At 36.0% G+C, this 23,995-nt stretch overlaps 2 protein-coding genes across 9 annotated transcripts in view; both read left to right on the top strand.

Annotated features, from left to right (window-relative positions):
- The first annotated feature begins 3,265 nt into the window (after positions 1-3,265).
- cfap97d2 (CFAP97 domain containing 2) lies at positions 3,266-6,774 on the top strand. The gene is made up of 5 exons (XM_007227772.4): positions 3,266-3,431; positions 3,590-3,670; positions 3,929-4,047; positions 4,700-4,880; positions 5,841-6,774. Exons 1-5 carry the CDS (start codon positions 3,336-3,338, stop codon positions 5,994-5,996), a joined length of 633 nt encoding a protein of 210 aa, XP_007227834.2. The 5' UTR covers positions 3,266-3,335; the 3' UTR covers positions 5,997-6,774.
- Positions 6,775-10,127: 3,353 nt separating this feature from the next.
- Positions 10,128-23,995, top strand: part of pikfyve (phosphoinositide kinase, FYVE finger containing) — a 45,277-nt gene continuing 31,409 nt past the window's right edge. The window contains exons 1-13 of one of the 8 annotated variants that reach the window (XM_049485317.1): positions 10,128-10,395; positions 13,980-14,170; positions 14,933-14,971; positions 15,170-15,334; positions 16,727-16,836; positions 18,156-18,327; positions 19,796-20,003; positions 20,504-20,530; positions 21,443-21,532; positions 21,635-21,770; positions 22,557-22,714; positions 23,135-23,246; positions 23,338-23,485. In XM_049485317.1, coding sequence (XP_049341274.1) covers positions 13,990-14,170; positions 14,933-14,971; positions 15,170-15,334; positions 16,727-16,836; positions 18,156-18,327; positions 19,796-20,003; positions 20,504-20,530; positions 21,443-21,532; positions 21,635-21,770; positions 22,557-22,714; positions 23,135-23,246; positions 23,338-23,485 — 1,546 coding nt within the window. In that variant the 5' untranslated portion in view covers positions 10,128-10,395; positions 13,980-13,989. Of the gene's footprint in view, positions 10,396-12,561; positions 13,013-13,979; positions 14,171-14,932; positions 14,972-15,169; positions 15,335-16,726; positions 16,837-18,155; positions 18,328-19,795; positions 20,004-20,503; positions 20,531-21,442; positions 21,533-21,634; positions 21,771-22,556; positions 22,715-23,134; positions 23,247-23,337; positions 23,486-23,995 lie in introns of those variants that run through there. The other 7 variants (XM_049485313.1, XM_049485316.1, XM_049485315.1 and 4 more) reach the window with 7 other exon arrangements.

Below are 23,995 nucleotides of genomic sequence, written 5' to 3'. Positions count from 1 at the left end.
GAGGCTTTGAAATAGACTAATTTCATTAAAAATGCTCTAGTCTGAATTATATTATTATTATACAAACCATGCACAGGTAACCTACTATTTAATTACTGTATTATAGAGTATAATGATCATCTCCTTGCCTAATGCCATTTCTGGTGTGTGTAGAGTTCTAATCCGGCCAGCAGGGAGAGGTGTTGCTGCATTTTGCCTGTTTTTGGGTTTGTAAGCATCTAATGTAGAAAAAGCTCTTATAGCGTATAGTGCTGTATCTCCTGCTCTAATACACCTGACCCAACTCATCAACTCACTGAAAAACCCAATATAAGGTAAAAAAAAATAGACACATAATGTACTGAAATCATGGTTTCTACACCCATTATAAATCTTTAAAGCTCCACAGGGCATATAGGGTCACTGTATAAAAACAAGCGAATATTCGTAAAATTTTAAGAGTTCAGAAATCAGTATATGGTGGAATAACCCTGGTTTTAAATCACATTTGTTTGTTCATGCATCTTGGCATCATGTTCTCCTCCACCAGTCTTACAGACTGCTTTTGGATAACTTCATGCATTTACTCCTGATGCAAAAATTCAAGCAGTTCAGTTTGGTTTGATGGCTTGTGATCATCCATCTTCCTCTTGATTATATTCCAGAGGTTTTCAATTTGTTAAAACTGCTTGATTTTTTACACCAGGACTAAAGGCATAAAGTTATCCAAAAGCAGTGTGTAAGACTGGTGGAGGAGAACATTATGCCAAGATGTATGAAAACTGTGATTAAAAACCAGGGTTATTCCACCAAATATTGATTTCTAAACTCTTAAAACTTTATAAATATGAACTTGTTTTCTTTGCATTTTTTGAGGTCTGAAAGCTCTGCATCTTTTTTGTGTTGATGCATTAAAGCTTGTCCTCCCATTCTAATCTTACTATTACCCTGTTTATCTAAAAGCATTATTATTATTATTATTATTATTATTATTATTATTATTATTATTATGTATCATCAGATTTCAGGAGCTTTGAAGCACCTGAAGAGTAATCCTGACTGATCCAGTTTAACCTTCGTTTGCATGTTTCTGTTTTTTTTTAGGGTTGGCACAACACCAGTGTCTAGGTAACTGTCTCCATAGGCCAGAGTCTTAATTACCACACTCACGGTGGGATAAGTCCTTTGAAGGAGAGCTTATTTACATCAGGACTGGCTTATTTAGAAGCCATTTCCTTAAAGCCTCATTCATATTAATTTAGAAACAGGCGAGTCAGTTGCTCCGAATGTAACCGTAATGATTCCCTCAGCTCTTTGTAATTCTGTGCAGCAGAAAATGTGAGATGAACTCTGCTAGCATGCTTGAGAACATTCTGGGCAGAGCTGTGCATTTTCGCTTCCAGATCCCTCAGGAACCAGTCAGAAATAACAGCCTTTACTTTGTTAGGAGGATTTAGGCATTCTATGAAACTGCATTCTGCAGAATAAAGCACGTATTTAAATGGTATTAAGGTAGTCTGGGCATTTGTGCTCGATTTACATTGCATTTTTTTCATATTTAATACTTATTACTAGGTAATTACATTATTATGAGCTAATTACAAAGAGCAGCACTGTGCTCTGTACCTTCTGAAAAAATGACAGACAAAATATATATATATATATATATATATATATATATATATATATATATATATACTCCCTTTAAAAACATATTTAAAAGACATACAGTATTCAACCTGGGTTTTGCTTTTAAAACTTTGACTTTGCTTTTGTTTAGCCTTTTGTTCTACATATTATTTTAACAGATGCTTATAAATACTGTCAAATATAAATGCTATTCTCTATGGACTAATCAAGGAGTAATAAATAGTATTTTTTTAAATATATAAAGAAAATAATATACTCACCATCAGCTACATCTTATTCCAAATCTCAGGTGCTGTCCAGCTATAAGTGTTAGTAGAAACAGACCAGAGGCAACGCAAGCTTAGCTCTCCACTCCCTGCGTCCTTGGAATGAAGAATATATATATAAATATATCAGAAGTCACATATTAGTCCACGGTTTGTGTGTGAGTGTGCCTAAAAACAGACCTAGCCCAATAACTTCAGCCCAACAGCTTCAGGTGACGCGCCATCCGTCTGACACATCAAGGCCAAATCCTGTACGGCTCCTGCGCTCCAGTTTATCCACGTTACACTGCGCTGCTCCGGCATCTTGCTAGTTCTGCACCGGCGCCCTTGCAGGACACCAAATATTCAGATTGGACAGGGACATTAAGTAGGACAAGCTTAATATGGGTGTGGGGGCACCCTCAGAGGAATATCTCAAAGTTATCTTCAGGTTTTCTTTAAAATACTGTAAGTGTTGATCCTGATATGTGCAGAGCTCTGCAGATTACCCACAGATGTTCCAATTATCAGAAATGAATTTTTGCAACAGGAGTAAAGCAGCATAAAGTTATCCAAAAGCCGTGTGTAAGACTGGTGGAGGAGAACATGATGCCAAGATGCATGAATTAAAAACTGTGATTAAAAACCACCAGGGTTATTCCACCAAATATTGATTTCTGAACTCTTAAAACTTTATGCATATGAACTTGTTTTCTTTGCATTATTTGATGTCTGAAGGCTCTGCATGTTTTTTGTTATTTCAGCCATTTTTCATTTTCTGCAAATAAATGCTCTAAATGACAATATTTTATTTGAAATTTGAGAGAAATGCTGTCTGTAGTTAATCAATAATCTTCTTGATTTGGGCTCTGCATGCAACACATTGAACTCAAAATGAAACTTGAAATAAGATGCAATTGAAGTGTAAACCATACGTAACAATATAGAATGAAAATGGAATGTGATCTATAGTTTTTTTTTTCTAATTTTTATCACATTTCCCCCCCTCTTATTTACAAGGCCAATTACCCAACCCACTCAGTAGTGATGCCCCAACACCAGGAAGATGAAGACTAGCACATGCCTCCTCCGACACATGTGAAGTCACACTCTTCCTTTTTTCAAACTGCTAGTTGGATACTAAAACTTAAAGTTGGATACTCAAAAATGCAATAAAAATATATAAAAAAAGAAAAGCGAGACGATAAAGCAATATCAATATTGATTAATCTTTCAAAATTAAAATGTTATTCATTGTTTCATTGATTCAACCCTAAAATGACGTTTATTCCACTGTGAATAAAGATGTAAATGTTGGCTGTGCTGTGTGTTAATAACAGATTTAGATGCACAGGTTTCAAAGCCAGTTGACAGTTGAGTCTCTGTGGCTCTCATGACAACGGAATGGACAATCCCTAGTCTAAACCCTGGTGTCTGTGTTCAGAGCTACAACACAACACCATGCAACACCAAGCTTACCAACCCCTGCTGCCCTGCGCCAACAAATACCTGCAGTACAAATGGGATAAAAGCTGCTATGAAACTCACAGGAACCGGGTAAGACATGCAGCACTGAAGGAAAAGAGATTTTAACTTTAATCACTCAGAAGACCTGTAACAGTAAAATAAAAGTAGAGGGAAAGTTAAAAATGCTAAAAATTTAATTTAAAGTAAATTAAAGCTCTAATCCTGTTTTTACTGTGTTGTATTTAAAGGTTCAGACTGCGAAGGCAACTATAAACACAACTCCACCAAAGGTCTACAGTCACCTTCTCGTCAAAGGAAAAAAACAAAAGGTAAGAGATAATAAAAGTCTTTTTAAATCAAAATTATACAATATCTAACCTGTCAGGCCAAATTTTGTATATGTCCGTTTAGAGAAAAACAAAGATATCTGAGTTTACTGTTTTAAAAGTGTAAATATATAAAATTATTCATATTAATACTACAAAATAAACTCACATACATATAATGTGTAGTGTTAAAAATATATGTCTAATATAAATATAAATCAGAATCCTCACAGATCAAAAAAGGCTTTATTTTCATTTCAGCTTGAAGAAGACCGACTATCAACCATCCAAAGAGAAAATCACATGTTACTTGATAAAATAAACCATATAATGAAGACCACAGGAAGGACTGACTGTAAAAATGATTATGTGCAAAAAAGGTACGTCATAAGCATGTTTTATATCATGAATCTGGAGGGGATTGTTGGATCAGAAATGACCATTTATTTATTTATTTATCCTGATTTCCATGTGAAGTAACTAGTTTTTTAATATACTTCTGTAGAAGTTAAAGTATCAACTCAAGCTTTTAAAGTATAGTTTTTAAAGTATAAAAGTAAAAGTAATGTAAGGAGAAAAAATAAAGCCATTAAGAACAAAAGCTTAGGCCACGCCCCCTCCCCAAAACACATTTTAAATCTTAAAGCCATATTGACTATAATGTTAAAATATTAAAATGTTAATGTTGATAATATAATTTGGGATTTTGCACTAGGCTTTTCTCTAGTGTTTCAGCTGCATATATGTCCCATTGTAAATGAATGTATTTTATTTAGTAGAATGTAAATATACAGTATTAAAGAAGCTTAGTTGGACTGGAGTTTGTCTGGAGTTCTCTTGAGTCTCTGCACGGATGCGCAATTACGTATGCTACAATTACATTACAATATATACTTAACTTCAAATATATTTCAGTGTCATAAAATGTACGTTTTTAAGCACAGATCTATAAAGCTTTTCCATTAAGCTTTTTTGATAACTGCACAGAAACCAGCAAACCGAATGTTAAACATATATCTCCCCTGTATTAAGTCTTATTTCAGGTAAAAGGCAACAGGACCTGCTGCAAATAGTCAAAGAAAACCAGTTAATGTTCCAGCGTTTATCACAGTGCAGAGCGACCTACAGTGCAGAGCTGTGGAGGAATCAGTGGCTAGAAAACCTCAACCTCATGGAGAACATCGGACGCTTCCCGAGCACAAACAGCACTCAGGTGAGGAATACGAAATAGTAGGGCGCTACGTTAAGTGTTAATGGCTCCATATTTTGCTCTCCTATGTGTTTGTTTTTGAAACAGAATTATGTAAATTACTTCTTCTATGGTTGGCTGCCCTGTATTATTTATTTCACCCCAATACCTCTATTAATGTTGACTTTAGTCAGCAAGTTAACCTGTTTTTGACTAAATGCAGCATTAAGTGTAAATTAAATCATGGTCAATGATTAGCAACTGAAATTGAGATACAGCTCTGGTTGTAAAGGTCATTTAAAATTATAATTTTCTTTGGTTTTACCAAATTGAAAACCAATGGAATATAATCAAGTAGGGCTGCAACTAATGATTATTTTGGTAGTCGACTCATCTGATGTTCATTTTTTCAATTAGTCGATTAGTCAACGATTATTTCTGCCATGTCCTCCATCTCTAAAAACAACAGAAAAACAGCTGAACATGAGATTTAAAAGGCATTTAAATGTTGTTTAAACGTGAAGAGTACTGATATTGAGTGAATAAATATGTAATCTGCTGTGTTTGGGCACTTTTGGAGTTACAGACCAAGTTTCTTCTGTCACCAGCACACTGTTACAAATTAACGATTAGTCGACAATAAAATTTGACATTTGACATTGTCGATTATATCAACTAATCATTGCAGCCCTATAATCAAGAGGAAGATGGATGATCACAAGCCATCAAACCACCAAACTGAACTGCTTGAATTTTTGCACCAGGAGTAAAGCAGCATAAAGTTATCCAAAAGCAGTGTGTAAGACTGGTGGAGGAGAACATGATGCCAAGATGCATGAAAAAAACTGTGATTAAAAACCAGGATTATTCCACCAAATATTGATTTCTGAACTCTTAAAACTTTATGAATATGAACTTGTTTTCTTTGCATTATTTGAGTTCTGAAATAGAAAATTATTCTATCATATTTTTCTCAATTTAAAGCCATCTTCAAGTGCTTCATCTAAGAAGACCTCTAAAACATCCAAGAAGTCAATTCAAGCTGATTCCCTGAGCAAGGACAAGAAGACAGGCAAACATGAAGAGGAGGAAAAGGACAAGCCTCAATCAGAACATAAATCATCAGAATCTAATGAGTAACTGATTACAATTATGCTGATGTTATGGGTGTGCTATACTGTATCATATGCAATAATATCACCAACATTTTTTAATATGGTGAAGGATTATTATAGCCTGAAATATGGTGCCATATCATCCACCCCTAATTATCACATCAGGGTACCACTTTTTTACTGTTTTTAACAGAAGAAAAATTCACACTGTTCTCATTTCCCATTATATATCTACTAGAAAGACACAGATTATATCTGTCCAGTATCATTTATTTTACGTTAATACTGAAAATATTAAGATATAAAATTATTGTATTTTTTAATATCTCAGTTAGGGGTGTGCCATATAATACCATTTATGCAATAATACAATTATTATATTATTTTCCTTTTGTTGCAGTAGTGTATTCTCGATTTTTTTTTTATTCAGTGTTTGTCATATCACCATGAGTATCATTATCAGACGCAAATATTTTGGTTTTGTTAGGTTTTTCTTTCAATGAAGAGAAAACCGTGTTTGAAATCCACAACATATCACTTGTATCACATGTACTAACTTCTTATTAACTTCTTACATTTCATAAATGCCAAGATAAAGACAATCTTCCACTCCAGGGCAACTGCTGGATTCTACAACAAACCACTTCCACATTCTGAGGATTACACTGACTCTGCAGTGAATCACACTGAGTGTCTAAATGTTTTTTTTATGGTTAAAATCTTGTGATTTAAACTTCCAGAGATGTGTGACTTTACAGTGTTTGTATCATGTGAATACTGGGAAATAAAGTCATGTTACTAAACATGAGCTAATTATTTTCAAAAGTCAGTTAAATACCTTTTTTTGTTGTTTCTCACATATTGCTTATAAGAGATCTCTGTGTAAACTCACATCACATTACATTACATTTGGCAGACGCTTTTGTCCAAAGCGACTTACAATAGTCAAGTACAATGTAAAATAAGTTTAAAGGTAAAACATCTTTGGATAGGGATAAAAGGAGGTCAAAGGGGAATAATAGGATAGAGGAGTGAAGGAGAGGAAGAAGGAAATGAGGTTAGAAGTAGTTAGTGTGTTAGAGGTGTTAGGAGAGTAAGTGCTCTTTGAAGAGCTCTGTCTTCAGGAGTTTATTAAAGAAAGTGAGAGATTCTCCTGATCTGGTAGTGGAAGGTAGTTAGTTAGAGGTGTTAGGAGAGTAAGTGCTCTTTGAAGAGCTCTGTCTTCAGGAGTTTATTAAAGATAGTGAGAGATTCTCCTGATCTGGTAGTGGAAGGTAGTTAGTTAGAGGTGTTAGGAGAGTAAGTGCTCTTTGAAGAGCTCTGTCTTCAGGAGTTTATTAAAGAAAGTGAGAGATTCTCCTGATCTGGTAGTAGAAGGTAGTTAGTTAGAGGTGTTAGGAGAGTAAGTGCTCTTTGAAGAGCTCTGTCTTCAGGAGTTTCTTAAAGATAGCGAGAGATTCTCCTGATCTGGTAGTGGAAGGTAGTTTGTTCCACCATTGGGGAACTCTGTATGAGAACAGTCTGGATTGCTTTGTGTGAATGTTTGTTTGGCAAAGCGAGGCGACGTTCATTGGAGGAGCACAGCGGCCGGGAGGTAGCGTAAGCCTTCAGGAGCGAGTGCAGGTAGGAAGGAGCTGTTCTGACATCACCCTTTAGGCGATTGTAAGAGTTTTGAATTTGATGCGAGCATCAACTGGTAGCCAATGGAGCTCAATGAGCAGCGGGGTGACATGTGCCCTTTTTTCTTATATTAACGAAATCTGTCAATGTGAGGTTGTGTCTCCTGCTTATAAACTTATAACAAAACTCTTGATTTGCTGATCTTTTTTATTTAAACATTTTTTTTCTTTCACATTTAACAAACTGAAAACATTGCCATATCTAGACTTGTATCCTGTGGAATAAATCCACAGATGTTATAAATACACTCAAATGCACTAAAATTGACCAGGTCCACTTGTATCATGAGCCAAAATCTCAACAGGCACTTGTCTTTTAAATGTCAGATTAAATGTTCCTCGCTAAAAAAGAGCAAACTGACATATAAATTAAGATTGGGCTCAGAATGACCCACATAGATTTTAACAAACCTCCAATTGTTATTTTCACATTCGTATTTGGACAAAGTAAGATAATGTATTTGATACATTGAAAGGTTATTTAGCTAATCAGAAGCAGTTTTTCACTTTTATTTTAGTTAGACATGTCACTGGTCCACTGTTGGCTAGAACTTAGCCTATGAGACAGAATTCAAGATTGAATATATACACAATATGGCTCTACATCTCACGCTGAAGTGTTTCTTAAACCCTCTTTAGTGTCATATAGACCAAATAGCAAATGTTCTCTAATGTTTTAGTCTCTAATGTCTCTAAAAAAAAGGGCAATTTAATAATTCAAACAGTTCCTAAATAATAATGTATTTTCCTTTTTTCAAGACTGTAGGCTAGACATTAATAAATATTTTGTGATTAATACAAAATAAGACGTCAATCTATGAAAACAGAACTATGTATTGTAATTCTAATTCATTTTGCATGTTCATCAGATAACCAGTAGAGGTCAGTATAACTTCAATGCTGAAACATTGAAAATGAAAATTCAACTGTAATGCAGTAGAACGTGAACTTGCAGTTGAAAAATTTGTAAAAAAAAAAAAAAAAAAAAAATTCTCACAGAGCTGCGAACTAGTCTATCAGGATTTTAATAAAAAAATGTCCTTAATAAATTCAGAATAAATTAACTATACAGTATGGGTGTGGGCAACACACGTTATCAATCTGAAAACCTTATATTCTAATGCACAAATTATATTTTTATACCCAGTTTAACACCAATATCTTGCTGTATTTCACTTTTTTGCACAAAGAATGGTGTATTAGTAGGTTTTAGCAGCTATTTGCAGGCATTTAGCATGGAATTTCAACTGGTATTTAAAGATTCACAAGTTCACAAAGGACAATCTGTGTTCAAAGTTAAAAGATAAAACTAAACAAACATATTTCAATATAGATTAAATCGAAATGTGATTATCTTACACTGATTTTTCTTACTTATAAATATCCATTATTAAAGGTTTGAAAAGTACATAACAGATTAGTAAAAACGGATTAGTAATGCCTGGTCAGAGAAAACCCACTGAAGAATCTCTCGCGGATTTATTACACCACCAGAGGGCGCTCCAGAGTAAGTCTAAAATAAAGCAATTATACACAATCATAGTTTACAAAGTTTGATCATTCAGTTTTATACTGTCACATTGTACACATTTCCTCAATATGGTATAATCTTTAACGCTTCACTACCACAGATTTCATTTTAAAGTTACTAAACTCCAGTAATAAACCTTTTACAGTCAGTGCTCTCTCTTGCTGTACGTCCTGTCAACACACATTAGCAGTAATGCTAGCGCCTTTACCGCATACAACTCGTTTGTAGTCAAAAGGATAACAGATATAGGTGCGTTTTGTTTGCTTTTTTAGAACGATATAATATTATACGTGCTTAAGTTAAAGAAATATATCAGTAAAGTACTTTGGCACTATTTTTAATTTGTGTTTTTAGCTATTTAGCTCCATTCACCCCCATTCATTTTGGACTCCCTCTCTGGCTCCCTCTAGCGGTTAACTATATACATAGGCGCCGCATAGCCTGCTTCCTTGCGTATCAGCCGGCCGCCATATTGGAGGAGTCAACCATGTGCCCCCAGTTCATTTATTAGTACTGAGGAAGGTTTTATAATTATAATAATATGATTAACTATAATATTCACAACTCTACCTATTTTTACCCAATTTTCACACGGTTTGGTTTGTTGCAAACGGTAGAGAGATGTAGTTATGATACAGGACGCTGTCTCACATTACAAATACGTGCTTCCGTGCTAAAATACTTTGCATTATGCTCTTTCACAAAGACAGACATATGGTATAGCATATTAATTAGTGTATAAATGAACCAAATCATGTGTAAATCAGGTAGAAATTGGTAGAGTTGTGATTATTAAAGGTGTATTAAAAACCTTCCTCTGTATTAATACATTGAATGCACTGGGAGGCGCGTGGTTGACCCCTCCAATATGGCGGCCGGCTGATACGCCAGCTATATTAGACAGCTTCTGTCGATGCGCCATCTATGTATACCGTCTATGATTAAACAGACTACGCTTTGAAAATAGATGAATAATGCCAGGTCTCGTGATAAAAACAAAGATCTATGAGTCTGCGGTGTGTTGCTCATGTCTGCTGAAGTGAGACGCTGCTGTTTTCTCTAAGCTAGCGGGCTAACAAACCGGGTCATGTGAAATGGATTAAAACATCGCACTGAGCGGAGACCCGGCATGCAGGACGTCTTCTCCTGGGTCATATAGCTAGCTAGCGTTTAGCTAGCTAACCTAGTTATGCTGTAGAAGGATTAATACACAGGTATGTAGCAGCTGTTTGTGTTTAAATTTAGTAACGTCAGTTATTTAATTATAGCTACCTGTTAGCTAGCTAGCTAGTCACGAGCATCCTCAGAAGTAACGTTAGCGAGACGAGCTGAGCTGAATTGAGCTGAGACTGGCAGGCTTAGGCTTAGCTCAGTTATTATTTAACGTTATCGTGTCAAACGCAGCATTTCATTTTCTCATAGCTGTCTTAGCTAACTATAACCTACGTTGTTGACTGAACACATTTTACAAGTGGGGTAACGTTACGTGTTAGCTAGCTAACTAGCTTAACCTAGCTTTACCTCTGTGTTATGATGTGATGTGATGTATTAATGTTAGTAGCTTACAGTTTCCATCCGTTGTTTTGACTGTTCACCTGACGCTATTAGTTAGCTATTAGCTTAGCTAACCTAGCTAGCTACAAAAGTGATGTTATTAGTGCTTTTCTTTAATAGCTAGCTAACGTTACATAGCTAACGTTAACTAGTTATCCTAGCTTAGTTAGCGCTAGCGTTAGGTAAGTTAATATTTTTTTTCTACACATTAAGCCCTTAAATATAATTAGACTCTAGTAGGTTAACTAAATTAACTTTTGACGCGTCTCTGGTTGATTTCTCAGCTGTTGATATCCGACCTAACATACTTTAATTAATATAACTAGGTTAATCTAGGTTAGTTAGCTTGTTAGCTATAATACAGGCATCAGGTGCGTATGTGGATATGTAAGCCTAGGTTAACTAAGTTAGCTTGTTAGCTAGCTAGCTTAACCTAGCTTTAGCTTTGTAAATTAAGAATTAATCGGGTGTCACAGTTGACAGTTGTTGACAGTTTGCCTGACAGTATTGGCTAGCTAGCTACAAAAGTAACGTTACTGGTATTAGTTTTCTTAATAACGTTAGTTACATAGTTAAACTAAGTGCAGGCATCAGGTGCGTACGTGGATATGCAAACCAAGGTTAACTAGCTTGTTAGCTAGCTAGTCAGTTAGTTAGTTAGCTAGCTAAACGTTATTGGGCTGGAGCCATATTACATGTAGTTAGCTAGCTAGCTACATGTTAACTGGCTAGGTTAACCCAGCTTTAGCTTTGTAAATTATGAATTGGTCAGGTGTCACATTTGGCAGGTATCGACAGTTCACTTGGCAGTATTAGCTATTAGCCTAGCTAACCTAGCTAGCTAAAAAATACTGCTATTAGTTCTGGTCTTCCTAATAGCTAGCTAACGTTACCTAGCTAGTAATCCTACCTAGGTAGTAAATGCTGTTGCTATGCGACCTTACATAACCTAACTTAGTTAGCTAGGTTAGCTGGCTAGCTATTTAACTAATAACATACATGCATCAGGTGAATATGCAAATCTAGGTTAACTAGCTAACCTAGCTAACGTAGCTAGTAAATTTACAGCTAGTTAGCTAGCATGTTCACTAGTTAGCCACTAGCGTTACCTAGCTTTAGCTTTGTAAATTAAGAATTGCACAGGTGTCACATTTGACAGTTGTTGACAGTTCAGCTGGCCATTAGCCATTAGTCTAGCTAATCTACCTAGATACAAAATTAAATTACTGGTATTGTTCTCCCTTGAAAATACACTAGATTAGTAAAATGTCTGGTTTATTCTCAGCTTTTGCTAACCTATCTAGCTAACTAACATAACCTAGGGTCAGTTAGCTGGCTAGTTAGCTAATAGAGGCATCAAATACATACATGGATATGCAAACCTAGGTTAACTAGCAAGGGTAGCAAACACAGGTGCTGTGCTAAATTCATCACCCCTGCCAGGAAAAGCACCTTCTCTAGGGAGCATGCACACATCATCTTTTTGGCTTTAACTTTACTTAGAAATTTGCACCAAAAATGGAAATACCCAAGATGCTGTTCTAAGCTACGCTGATTCATAATCTAAATGTTTTCAGTAATACTTGTGTGACACCAGTATGTATTACTTGTGCAAGTGGCGTGTATGTAACCCTAATGTAGCCATATATATATATATAAAATGGAGTGCTTATTCTGTCAAGTGGGCTGTCTTCAGAAGCACACCCCTGTAACTTTCTTAACTTCATAACTATGACTGAGACAACCATGATTTTGGCGCATATTTCTAAGTAAAGGTAAAGCCAAGAAGACGGTGTGTGCATGCTTCCTGGAGGGGAGCTTTTCCTGGCATGTCAGGTTTTTTTTACTTCCTTGCTTCAGGATAATCTCCTGTTTGGGATAACGTCAGCTCTGTAGCTACACAACATCACATCTCTGGGTTTATAATAAACCAGACCCATAAACCAGAGTTGTGATGCCAAACTTATAAGCTCTTTTACCTAGTGTTTGGGCTCTTAGCTAACTCTATCACATGACAGGCTGAAATGCGTGCTGCTACTGCTGGTTTTGGTGTGTGTGTTCCTGTGGTGTCAGGCTGCTTCTGTACATTGTTTCTTCTGGTTCCGTTGGTTACTGAGCTAAACCAGAGACACAGGACTGGTTCTGTGTCATTTACCTTCTGCATTTTGTATAAATTAAGCTGATATATTAAACTTAAAAGTGGTAACACTGCACTAGTAACTATATGATCAGTATGACATGCTCACTACGACTGGATTCAGTGGCTTTTACTAAGCGGTAAGATGATCTTCCTTCCTGACTGCAGGGTAGATTATTTATTAGGTTATTACTGAAATTTTAAATCAACCAGTGGTTGAAGAAATTTGTCTCTGCTTTTGATTAAACTGCTGAGCTGCTTTTGTGTAAATTTGGCAGGTTACGACATTGTTCTTTTAGACTTTGGTTGATCTTGCTGTAGGTTTTAAACAAAACAAAAAAGCAGCTAGCTAACTTTACCCAGAAACTTTGCAGAGCTTAGTTTTATAATATCTCTGCTAGCTAATGCCAACAATAATAGCTCCAGTTAATGCTTATTGTGTAACCTACTCCAGCTTTCATGCTGCTTAAAAAACAACTAGTGATGTTTTGGTTACTAAACTGTGCATTTAAGCTTTAGTTAGGCCAGATAATGTGAGTTAGGTCTACAAGCTATTATAGCTACAATTTAGCTTTGTAATTTTTAGCTGGATAAACTCTTTGGGCACAAAAGTTTAGAATTTGATGATCATTATTATCATCATTATTATTACATAATCTTTATTAGGTACCCCAAACTGTTATGTATGTAAATAATTATGAATTACAGTCTATTGTTAAAACCTATGAATCTGATTTTAAAATATAAAGAGTAGTTTATTCACTGAAACCATTAGTTTCTCTTTTATAAACCAAAAATGAAGGGATCTACGGGAGACGACATAAAGAGCTGTTTGTTGTCATAATATGAGGAAGTGCAAACTAAGCCCTCGTCACCCTGTTCCTCATTTATAGACATATGCTTGTTGAAGCCGCTTCTATGATATGAAATTGAGCTGCTGTAATGAAATGTAGCTGGATCATGTGCTGTGGCTTTGTTGTTCCTGCACTCTCTGGCAATACAGGTGGTTCTTAGCTATGGGTGTATGGTTCTACGGATTGGTTTATAAGAACTATATACTAATAAAATAAAATGAACTGATTTTATTTAATTTTTTATGTCTCACAGGGGCAGTGACATGGCTGCTGATGACAAGTCCACCTCCTCCTCGTCCTTGCAGGACTGGAGCACCAAGCCGCCCCTGTCACCTGCCAGTCCCTCCCACCTGACGCATTTTAAACCCCTCACTCCCGATCAGGAGGAGCCCCCTCTACGCTCTGCCTACAGCTCATTGGTCAGCCTCTTTCGCTTCAGCAAAGGTAACAATGATTGCACACTTTATCTTCACACGACTCTCTACTTTTATAACATTTTGACTGGACTGGACAGTTTTAAATATTAACTTGAGGTCATATGACATAATATAATATACTCTTTTAGTGATGTGTGATGTTTCCTGGAAGAACAGAAAGCTTGGTTTTGTTTGTCTGGGGCTTTTTTCTTTTTAGTTTCTGTGTATCTTTTAGGTTATGTCCATTATATTATCAAGGCACTACCATGATAACTGGGTAGATAACTGGGATGCAGCCAGGAGTTTTGTGATGTGGAAGTCATGTGATATGATTGGAACAGGGCCGAGGACAGAGTGGGCTTTCCATTCGCACACTATCATGTGGTTGCACTCTCTCACTCATATCATCTCTTCCTTCTCCTCCTCAGGGAATGGCTGTAAAAGCGCCTAATAAAATCTGAAAGTCTTGGCAAAATATATATTTTTAAGTTTTGTTGACTGGGGATTTGATTAAGCTGTTGTTTTGGAAGATGATAAATAAGCTAGTTAAAAAGTGCAAATCTGTAAAGAAAAATGTGATTAACTGAAAGTAGATATAATTTAATTTATATTACATTGTCATGAAACTTCAGCTCTGGAAAAAATGAAGAGACCATTTTAGATTTCTTTCAGTAGAAAATCTAATTTCTCTCTATTTAAAATGTTGTTGTTCGAGACTACGCTTAATTCCTGTCTGAGAAACTGACCTATAGTGATTAAATCTCTAATGTGTGCCTTTTATTCTTTTTAGAAAAGTCAGGTGCAATCAATGCACCAGCAAAAAAGCTTGGTAAGTCTGGCCCTTGTTACACAAAAATACAGGCAGCTTGGGAGGGGGGCCAAAAAAACAAATCAAGAAAATGACAGACACTGGTGGAGGGACTGTGATTCCACTAAAACAGCTAATCAGTATCCCAGCTTTAATGTTCTGTGGTTGTGTCTGAGGCTGAGGTTCAGCTCTCTTGTTTTTTTGTTGATCTATGACCAGATGATGGGCGGCCTTCATCTTCTACAACTGAAAAGAGCGCATCTGCTGCAGCTTCACCACAAGGGGAGCGCAGGAACTGGTCCAGCCCTTCCCTCTCTGCTCCTCACAGCTCTACAACACACAGGAAACATTCAGACATGGTCAGACGAACATCTACTGCCTCAGGTACCACAGAGCTTATCTTCAGTCAAATGCAGTATTTAAAACTTTACATTGTCAGGTTTTTCATCTCTCATTTGAGTGAAAGTGACATGTTTTTTTGTGTGTGAGGTTTTGCGCACAAGGTACACACTTGACTCTGCATAGAGGAAAGTTAAATGTCCACACAGTCTTAATATATATTGATATGAATGTCTTAGTCTGATATTGGTATCTTGGTGCTCAGTACAGCTGATTTGTTGTTATACACCTTTTGTACAGTCAGGTCCATAAGTATTTGGACAGCAACATATATTTTGTTATGTTGCCTTGGTACACCACCACAGTGGATTTGAAATAAAGCAATTAAGAGTTTAACAAAAATATTGCATTGCACTGTTTATGAAATACATACCTTTTTTGCATACATACTACATATTTGTAGGCTCATTTGACCGTTTTATGGACTGGTGTTGCCTGTTCCCTCATTATTACATGTTAAATACATATGTGATACATATATGATGCATATTTAATAATTCTCTGAAAGAAATGTGCAATTTTGCAGTTCTTTAGACAATGTTCTGGATTATTTTGTGACCTTCAGGATGAGTTGTCCGTGCCCTTTTGGAGTAATTACTCCAGGGATGGTTCGCCACTGTTTTATGTTTTCTCCATTTCTGAATAAAAGCTCTCACTATGGTCTGCTTTTTCACATAGAGATTTGTTTGGATGTATAGACATAAAAGATTGACTAGGATAAGAAGATCTGTAGCTTTTGCTTGGTTTAGGCTTGGTAGTGGCTGGTTTCTGTCAGATGCTTTAAAGGATGCTGTAAAGGAAAAGCACAAAATGATATTTATAGCTTTTTTCCCATGTTCTTTTCTTTGCACAGTGGATTGGGAAGGTGAGGTCTTCTTTTAAAAGTGTGAATTGTTTGTCTGCTGACACTCTGAAATGGTTTCATGCTTGATTTAATTGTGTTCATTAATACTGAGCAGTAATTTAATACTCAACCATTGGTTTCCTGTATTTGCCTGAAACCTTTTCATGGACATTTTCGCCATTGTATGCTGAACATGAGACATGCATCAGCTGCACAACGGCACATTCCTTTTTTTTTCAACTTTGTTTTCTTAGAAATCTTGTGATTTCACACACTCTGTATTCAGAAGAATACTCATGAGCTTATGATAAATTGCATAAGCTATCATTGTTTCTGTTTGGGCTTTTTGTATGTTTTGTTTGATTTTCACTTGGGGCACAAGCCAGTGTGTTTGACCAAATTGAATTGCAATTTATTTAATGCAAAATTAGCATGAGCGATATGCATATCATGAATTGCATGTGTGATTCATAAACCATAATTTGCCTGTCACTAATGTTTTTGTTTTATTTTTTTTGCATGCGTGTTTCCAGAGGGACGACGGAAATCAGAAACTCCTCTTGGTAGCCACGACCCTCGCACTGCAGTCCAGCTTCGTACTGCACTCAAGAGATTGAAGGAGATAATGGAGGGAAAGAGCCAGGTATGAATTTGTGATCATCATAAGAGTCATAACAACTTAAATACCAGGGCTGGATGCCACAATAACCTTTCCAGGCAATTTGTAAGGCATTCTTTATGCATGGCTTCAGTGATGTACCTTGCATTGTTTCTCAAGTTTAAATGTACTTTGCTTTTTTGGATCAACCGCACTTTAATCAGCTGCAGAATTTGCACCATTACTCACTGTACTGGATAAAGTGATATAATTGTTTAGTGATATGTTTTACTCTGCTTTCTTCCGGAGGTGTGTTAGTCTTACACATTCTACAGATATCTCGGATACAGTAACACATTCAGCTCTCAGTTCAGATGCTGTGAAGTGTGGTTTTAAAATTCCTCCACAGCTATTTGAAAGACTCTTGGCTGCAGTTGTTGCTGCTAAGGGTGCCCAAACCAGTTATTAGATTTAGGAGATAAACACTTTTTCACACAGGGCCATGTAGGTTTAATTTTTTTCTCCCTTATTTTAAAGACTTTATTATTATATTATATTTAAAGTCTTCACTTGTGTTGTCTTTGACTAATATTTAAATTTGTTTGATGATCTGAAACGTGGAGACAAGAGTGATAAACATGCAAAAGGGGGCAAACACTTTTTTACACCACTGTATATTCAAATGAGAGTGATAGATTTTAACAGATGCATTTCAAAGCTTTAAAAAATGTTTTTAGGAATGATAAAAAAAACAAAACATCCAACATGTTTCCCAATAGTCCGATATCTGCCAAAAATGCTTATTAGTATATAGAATGTGCCTGAGCTGACATTGAATTATTTTTATTATTAATTGTAGGTAAGATCTAGGCCTACTATAATCAATTTTTCAATCAGTTTTTTATTTTTAGATGTATTGTCCATGTCTGTTTTAAAGATTTTATGGTCATTAACATTTGCCATGAAGTCATAAAAAAATAACAGAAATGTATTGGTTAAAAAGTGCATAACCTCTGCCTTTACTTCCAGGCAAAGGAACGTCTAATGCTTTAACATGCAAAGACATTTTGGATAATTTTATGCTCCCAACTTTACAGGAACAGTCTGGGAAACTCCTTTATGTGCACAAAGCAAGATCTATAAAGATAAAACGATATGAATGAGCAAGTTTGGTGTGGAGGAACTTGTCTGGCCTGTACAGAAAGTGTACACAAGTATAAGTAGTAAATGCAGTCCTTTTTCCCCTCCCCAACACATCTGATCCAACTAATCAACTTATTAACAGCCTGTGATTGAGTTAAAGGGATTGTGTTAAAGCAGGAAAAGCTCTGCTCTCTCTAAACCACTATAAATTATTCCCACAGGACAGCGATTTAAAGCAGTACTGGATGCCGGACAGCCAGTGTAAGGAATGCTACGACTGCAACGAGAAGTTCACCACCTTCCGCCGGCGCCACCACTGCCGCCTGTGTGGCCAGATCTTCTGCAGCCGCTGCTGTAACCAGGAGATCCCTGGCAAGTTCATGGGCTACACGGGTGAGTGTTGAAAGGCAAGGGGGCTGCACACAGTCTCTACACAGCCTTTTGGTCTGATGTAGACGGAGAGAACATCACGACATCATGTTTAGAGAGGAATGGAAAGGTCTAAGGGCCACAGCTGTTCATTCTGCGTATGATGTAAGGACACCTCCAGCATGGAGTGTGTGTGTGGAGTAATTGCTTGAATTATTTTGTAAGCATGCACGTTTTGGAGTGTGTTTATACAGATAGACTGGTTCTGCATAAGCAGTAATTAGACTATGCATAAATGTGCATGTTCATAAGTGTGTAACTCCCTGTTTAACTCCCTGTGTAACTCCCAAAATTAGTGGGATGGCTCTCGCATGCATCAGAACTATCTGTGCTTCCACAGGGTGCTCCACATCATCTTCCATCATTTGGATCACAGCATCATACTTTATATTACTTGTCCCATAGCCTAAACCAGTTAGCTAATAGGCTTGGTGATTAAAATCAATAGGCTTAAAATAAAAATGCTTAAAATGTTTTTGGTACTTCAACACATTGGCCATTTTATTGACAATTTTTTATTTTACTCAATTAGTTAATTAATGAATTCCTTTTTTCATAAAATAAATGTTTCTTAATAAATTATTCTTGAGGAAAGCTGAGGTCATGATTAATATTTGTTATGTTTAATGTTAGAAAAAGGCTTTTTTTAAATAATTTTATGAATATTTGAGAAATTAAGAGACCACTCCGGTTTCTAAAACAGTTTCTCTGATTTTGCTATTTATAGGTAATTGTTTGAGTAAAATGAACATTGATGTTTTATTCTATAAACTACAGACATTTCTCCCAAATTCCAACTTAAAATATTGTCATTTAGAGCATTTATTATATATATATTTATATAATTTACATAATATATTTATATATTAAAATGAAAATGACAAATGGCTGAAATAATAAAAAAAGATGCAAAGCTTTTAATGCAAAGAGAACAAGTTTATATTCATTATGTTTTAACAGTTCAGAAATCAATATTTGTTGAAATAGCCCTGTTTTTTAATGCATCTTGGCATCATGTTCTCCTCCACCAGTCTTACACACTGCTTTTGGATAACTTTATGCTGCTTTACTCCTGATGCAAAAATTCAAGCAGTTCAGTTTGGTGGTTTGATGGCGTGTGATCATCCATCTTCCTCTTGATTATATTCCAGAAGTTTTTAATTTGGTAAAATCAAAGAAACTAAGGTGGTAAACGTGCTTTGGGTTCCTAAACCCACAGTGATGAAAGCCTTTACTGTTTTTTGACAGACTGCACCACTGGGGGGCAAAAAACACGCATGTTAAAAATAATTGTACTTCTCTATAATGTGTTTCTCTCTTCCTCTCACTCTCTCTCATATCTCTCTTTCTCTGTCTCTCTCTTTTTCTTTTTTTGTTGTCTCTCCCTCTCTCTCTCTCTCTCTCTCTCTCTTCCTCTCTCTGTGGGCTGTAGGTGATTTGCGGGCGTGTACGTACTGTCGTAAGATCGCTCTGAGCTACGCTCACTCAGCAGACTCGGGCAGTATTGGAGAAGATCTGACTGCTCTGTCTGACTCGCCCTGCTCTGTGTGTTTACTGGAGCCCACCGAGCCACGGACGCCTGTGGGCGGACGCAAGGCCAGCCGCAACATCTTCCTGGAAGAGGACATCACCTGGCAAAGGTAAAAAGAGAGAGAGAAGGAGAGCTGGAGAGAAACAGGAACGATAATGTTATTGATGTTATATAAATTTCATTCATTCATTGCTTGTATTTAAAACTTCATCTCGTGCTTGTGCTGTTTCTCTTTTGTTCTTCCAGGTTTGCCATCACTCCTTTTGCACTTTCACTGTTTCATCGTCTATCACTTCACTCCTGTACTTTATCTTATCTTTTTGTTTTGTTTTGTCTGTTTAGTTTTGTCTTTTTTTTTTATAAATTTTATTTTCTTAAATAGTCTAAAAAGCAGAAGTGGTTGGTTAAAGTTAAACCTGGGTCTCCTGACTCCTCCAAGAGGCTTTCGGCTGCTCATGATTTGGGTTTTTGTGTATGAAACCAGTTGATGTTTCCTTTGCAACAGCTGCTTCCTCTGCTCATAGCCAAGCAGCCATGCTTCGATTGCTAATTTTCTGTCAAGTCTTTTTTCAAAGCACTTTTTTTTGTCTTCTTTCTCTTCATGCGTAGAAAAACTCCCATTGGGATGAGGAAGAAGTGAGTCTCTGGTGTTTTCATTTCACAGCTTTAGTTGATGTCTCAAGAAGCTTCAATTGCTCTAGATCTAGTACATGTGACTTTCCTGGCATGATGTGCATGTCTTATACTAACCAAATCTTTCTTAGAATATGTTGAGAGTGGTTATTGATAGGCCTTTCACAATAATTACAGTAATTACGGGATTGACCTATCATACAAAATGTGGACATAACCGCAATCATTTGAATTTTAATATTGTCATTTGGATCAATTAGCAAGAAGAGTCCATTAACATGAATTAGTTGGTATAATTGATCATAATTGTCTAAAAACAGCTTTTAGAGTTTTTTGTTTGTTTGATATATACAGCTCTGGAAAAAAATTCAAAGTTTCTCTGATTTTACTATTTATAGGTAAATGTTTGAGTAAATTGTTTTATTCTATAAACTACGGACCTCTCCCAAATTCCAAATAAAAATATTGTAATTTAAAGCATTTATTTGCAGAAAATAAGAAATCAATATTTGGTGGAATTTTTAATCACAGTTTTCATGCATCTTGGCATGTTCTCCTCCACCAGTCTTACGCACTGCTTTTGGATAACTTTATGCCTTTACTCCTGGTGCAAACATTTAAAGAAAGGTATCATTTTTAAGTGGACTCTTATTTTTGTCCAGAGCTGTATATATAGACATTTTTATATTTTAAGTCCTACATTCTTTAAGTCTAAATATTCTTTTTAATTAAAAGTTCATTGCTCTTTAAAGTACAAATGTGACATAAAATAATATATGGTATTAACATAGCAATAAATAGTAATAACATACATATCGTCCAAAAACGTGTGATTATTGTGACAGGCCTAGTTAGTCAGGTTTTGGTCACTTTGCTTATTTTAGTTTCCTTGTTTTGTCTGTGTAATTGCTGCAGTTTGATCCATCAGGAGTCTCAAAATAGTGGCCTCAGCTCAAGACTGTCTGCTGTGCAGGAGGATTTGGGCAAATCACCTGCAAGAAAGAGGTGGGCTATACTTATTATGGCATTATGCAGTGTTTTTAATTATTATTTTTTAATGATTACGCATTAAAATGGGATCATATATTTTCTTTTTGTCATATTTAGGTCAGCTAGTGTGACCAACTTGTCTCTGGACCGTTCTGGCTCCATGGTTCCCCCCTACGAGAATTCTGTGAGCCCCCAGACCAGCAGAGTTGTGCCCAAGCCTGACCACAGCGAAGAGGAGCGCAAGATCCTTCTGGTACAAAGCCTTTAAAATTAAAACCATGCACATGCTAAAGAGAATTCAGGGCAGGGCATATATATATACATACACATGTGTATATATATACGTATATATATATATATATATATATATATATATATATATATATATATATATATATATATATATATATATATATATATATATACATAATTTAAGTCACATTATAAAGCAGCCAGTCTGGTTTAAGTAAACAGGTACAAACCCATGATAATTGTAAGTAATACATATGGCTGTGAAGCTACATATTAAAGGTAATTATGACTGCTGTTGTACATAATCTGTATGTATATCATTAAATTAGATAAAATGTAGGATTATGGTGATCTTTAAATTATTGTCTAAAATTACTGAAAGGCTCTTTTATGCACAAGGTTAAATACAAATGTAAAAAAAGCTTTTCCAGGGTCTCGTATTATTTATAGTCATCATCCAAAAATTTTGTTTGGATGTTAAATCAGGTGAGTCAGTGATGGAATTTCATAAATCCATGAGAAATCCGGAACAAGCTTTACACTTGGTTTTGTACCAATTAGCTCACAAGATCTGAACTACTTTTTGCAAAATGGGGAGTTTTTGTTACTTTTTGCTGATGTGCTGGCAACGCTCTTGTATAGATGAATTGTTTTCATTTTAAAAATGTGCTTAGTTGTGCCTGAAACCTTTGCACAGTCGTGCTTGTATATTTTTTTTTATTTCACTTTTCAGTCATTTTTAGTCAAAATTTACTCTCTGCATTATGTGTTTCTATTGGTAATGTAGGATTCATCTCAGTTAAAAGACCTATGGAAGAAAATCTGCCACAGCAACACTGGGATGGAGTTCCAGGACCACCGTTACTGGTTACGTACCTACCCCAACTGCATTGTGGGTAAAGAGCTAGTTAACTGGCTCTTGAGGAATGGTACAATCTCTACAAGGTAATCTCCTTATGATTTAATCATGGAACAAGATGTCCCAGTTTAAGAACAGCTGTTAAGTTGAGGCTCATTTATATTCCCTTTCATACGAAAATTAATGTCAGTTTTACACATTGTTGAACCCAATAAAGCCAGAGCTTTATTAAATCCCAGCTTCTTGTGGAGTCAAAATGTCAGTGTTATTTTTTTCCCCGTCTAACTCAAATATTTGTAATGTGTAACAACTATCATACCCCATGGCGGCAGCTGAGTAAAGGCTAACTGGATACCCCTCTTAAAAGTGCTGAAAGAAAACCAGTATTGGCCCTAAAAGACCTAATCAGTCCCTCTCTAGTATAAACACAAATGAGTGAAATATCAGATCCCTGATTGGAAGCAACAGAATGTGTTTTACAATCTTTTTGTCTGTCTTTTCCACAGGGCTCAGGCCATAGCTATCGGACAGGCTCTGGTTGATGGCCGCTGGCTGGACTGTGTTACTCATCATGATCAGTTTTTCCGGGATGAGTACGCTCTATATCGCCCTCTTCAGGTGAGGTGTTGTGAATGAAAGTTAAAATGTGATCTGACTTGAGTACAGTGATTTTTATTAGTTTACAGCAGATTGTTTGTCTTCTCTATAGAGCACAGAGTTCTCTGAGACTCCATCTCCAGACAGTGACAGTGTGAACTCACTGGAGGGCCACTCTGAACCATCGTGGTTCAAAGACATCAAATTTGATGATAGTGACACCGAGCAGCTGGCTGATGATAATGACTACATAACACCAAGTAAGAAAACCACTGTTATTTTAGGTTATGTAGTTTATAGAAGAGCATCTTAATATTATGACCTTTTTAAGAGATAAGACTCAGTAGAGGCCTCAACATCCCTCTGTTTGTGCCTTCTGCTGCTTCAGAAGCAGAGCTAACTCAGTTTAACCATTATTATTCACCCCAGTTTGCCTGAAAAAAATCCCCTACATCCCACTGTGCCCTGTACAACAATAAATCCTTCTTGTAATGATAACTAATATAAAGTTTAATGTGTTGTACACTTTTATACTGGCCCTATACTAATATATCAAAATTTAGGCATCCATTGTACATTGACTCTTTCTTGATTTTTGATTTTTTTTTATTTGCAACCCTAATTCCAAAAAAAGTTGGGACACTGTGTATATTTTAAATAAATATTATAGATCCATAGTTTGTACACAGTGAAAGACAGAATGCATCAGATGTTGGAAATTTTACAATTTTTTTAAAACCATCATCATTTAGAGCTTGATGGCAGCAACA

This window comes from Astyanax mexicanus, chromosome 11 (genome assembly GCF_023375975.1).
Source record: "Astyanax mexicanus isolate ESR-SI-001 chromosome 11, AstMex3_surface, whole genome shotgun sequence".
NCBI classification, from domain to species: domain Eukaryota; kingdom Metazoa; phylum Chordata; class Actinopteri; order Characiformes; family Acestrorhamphidae; genus Astyanax; species Astyanax mexicanus.
This window is presented reverse-complemented; position numbering and strand designations above follow the sequence as displayed.

Coding starts and splice junctions, on each gene's coding strand:
- cfap97d2 (XM_007227772.4), top strand. CDS start 3,336: ATGCAACACCAAGCTTACCAACCCCTGCTGCCCTGCGCCAACAAATAC. Junction 3,432..3,589: donor ATGAAACTCACAGGAACCGG/GTAAGACATGCA, acceptor TTGTATTTAAAG/GTTCAGACTGCGAAGGCAAC. Junction 3,671..3,928: donor TCAAAGGAAAAAAACAAAAG/GTAAGAGATAAT, acceptor TTTTCATTTCAG/CTTGAAGAAGACCGACTATC.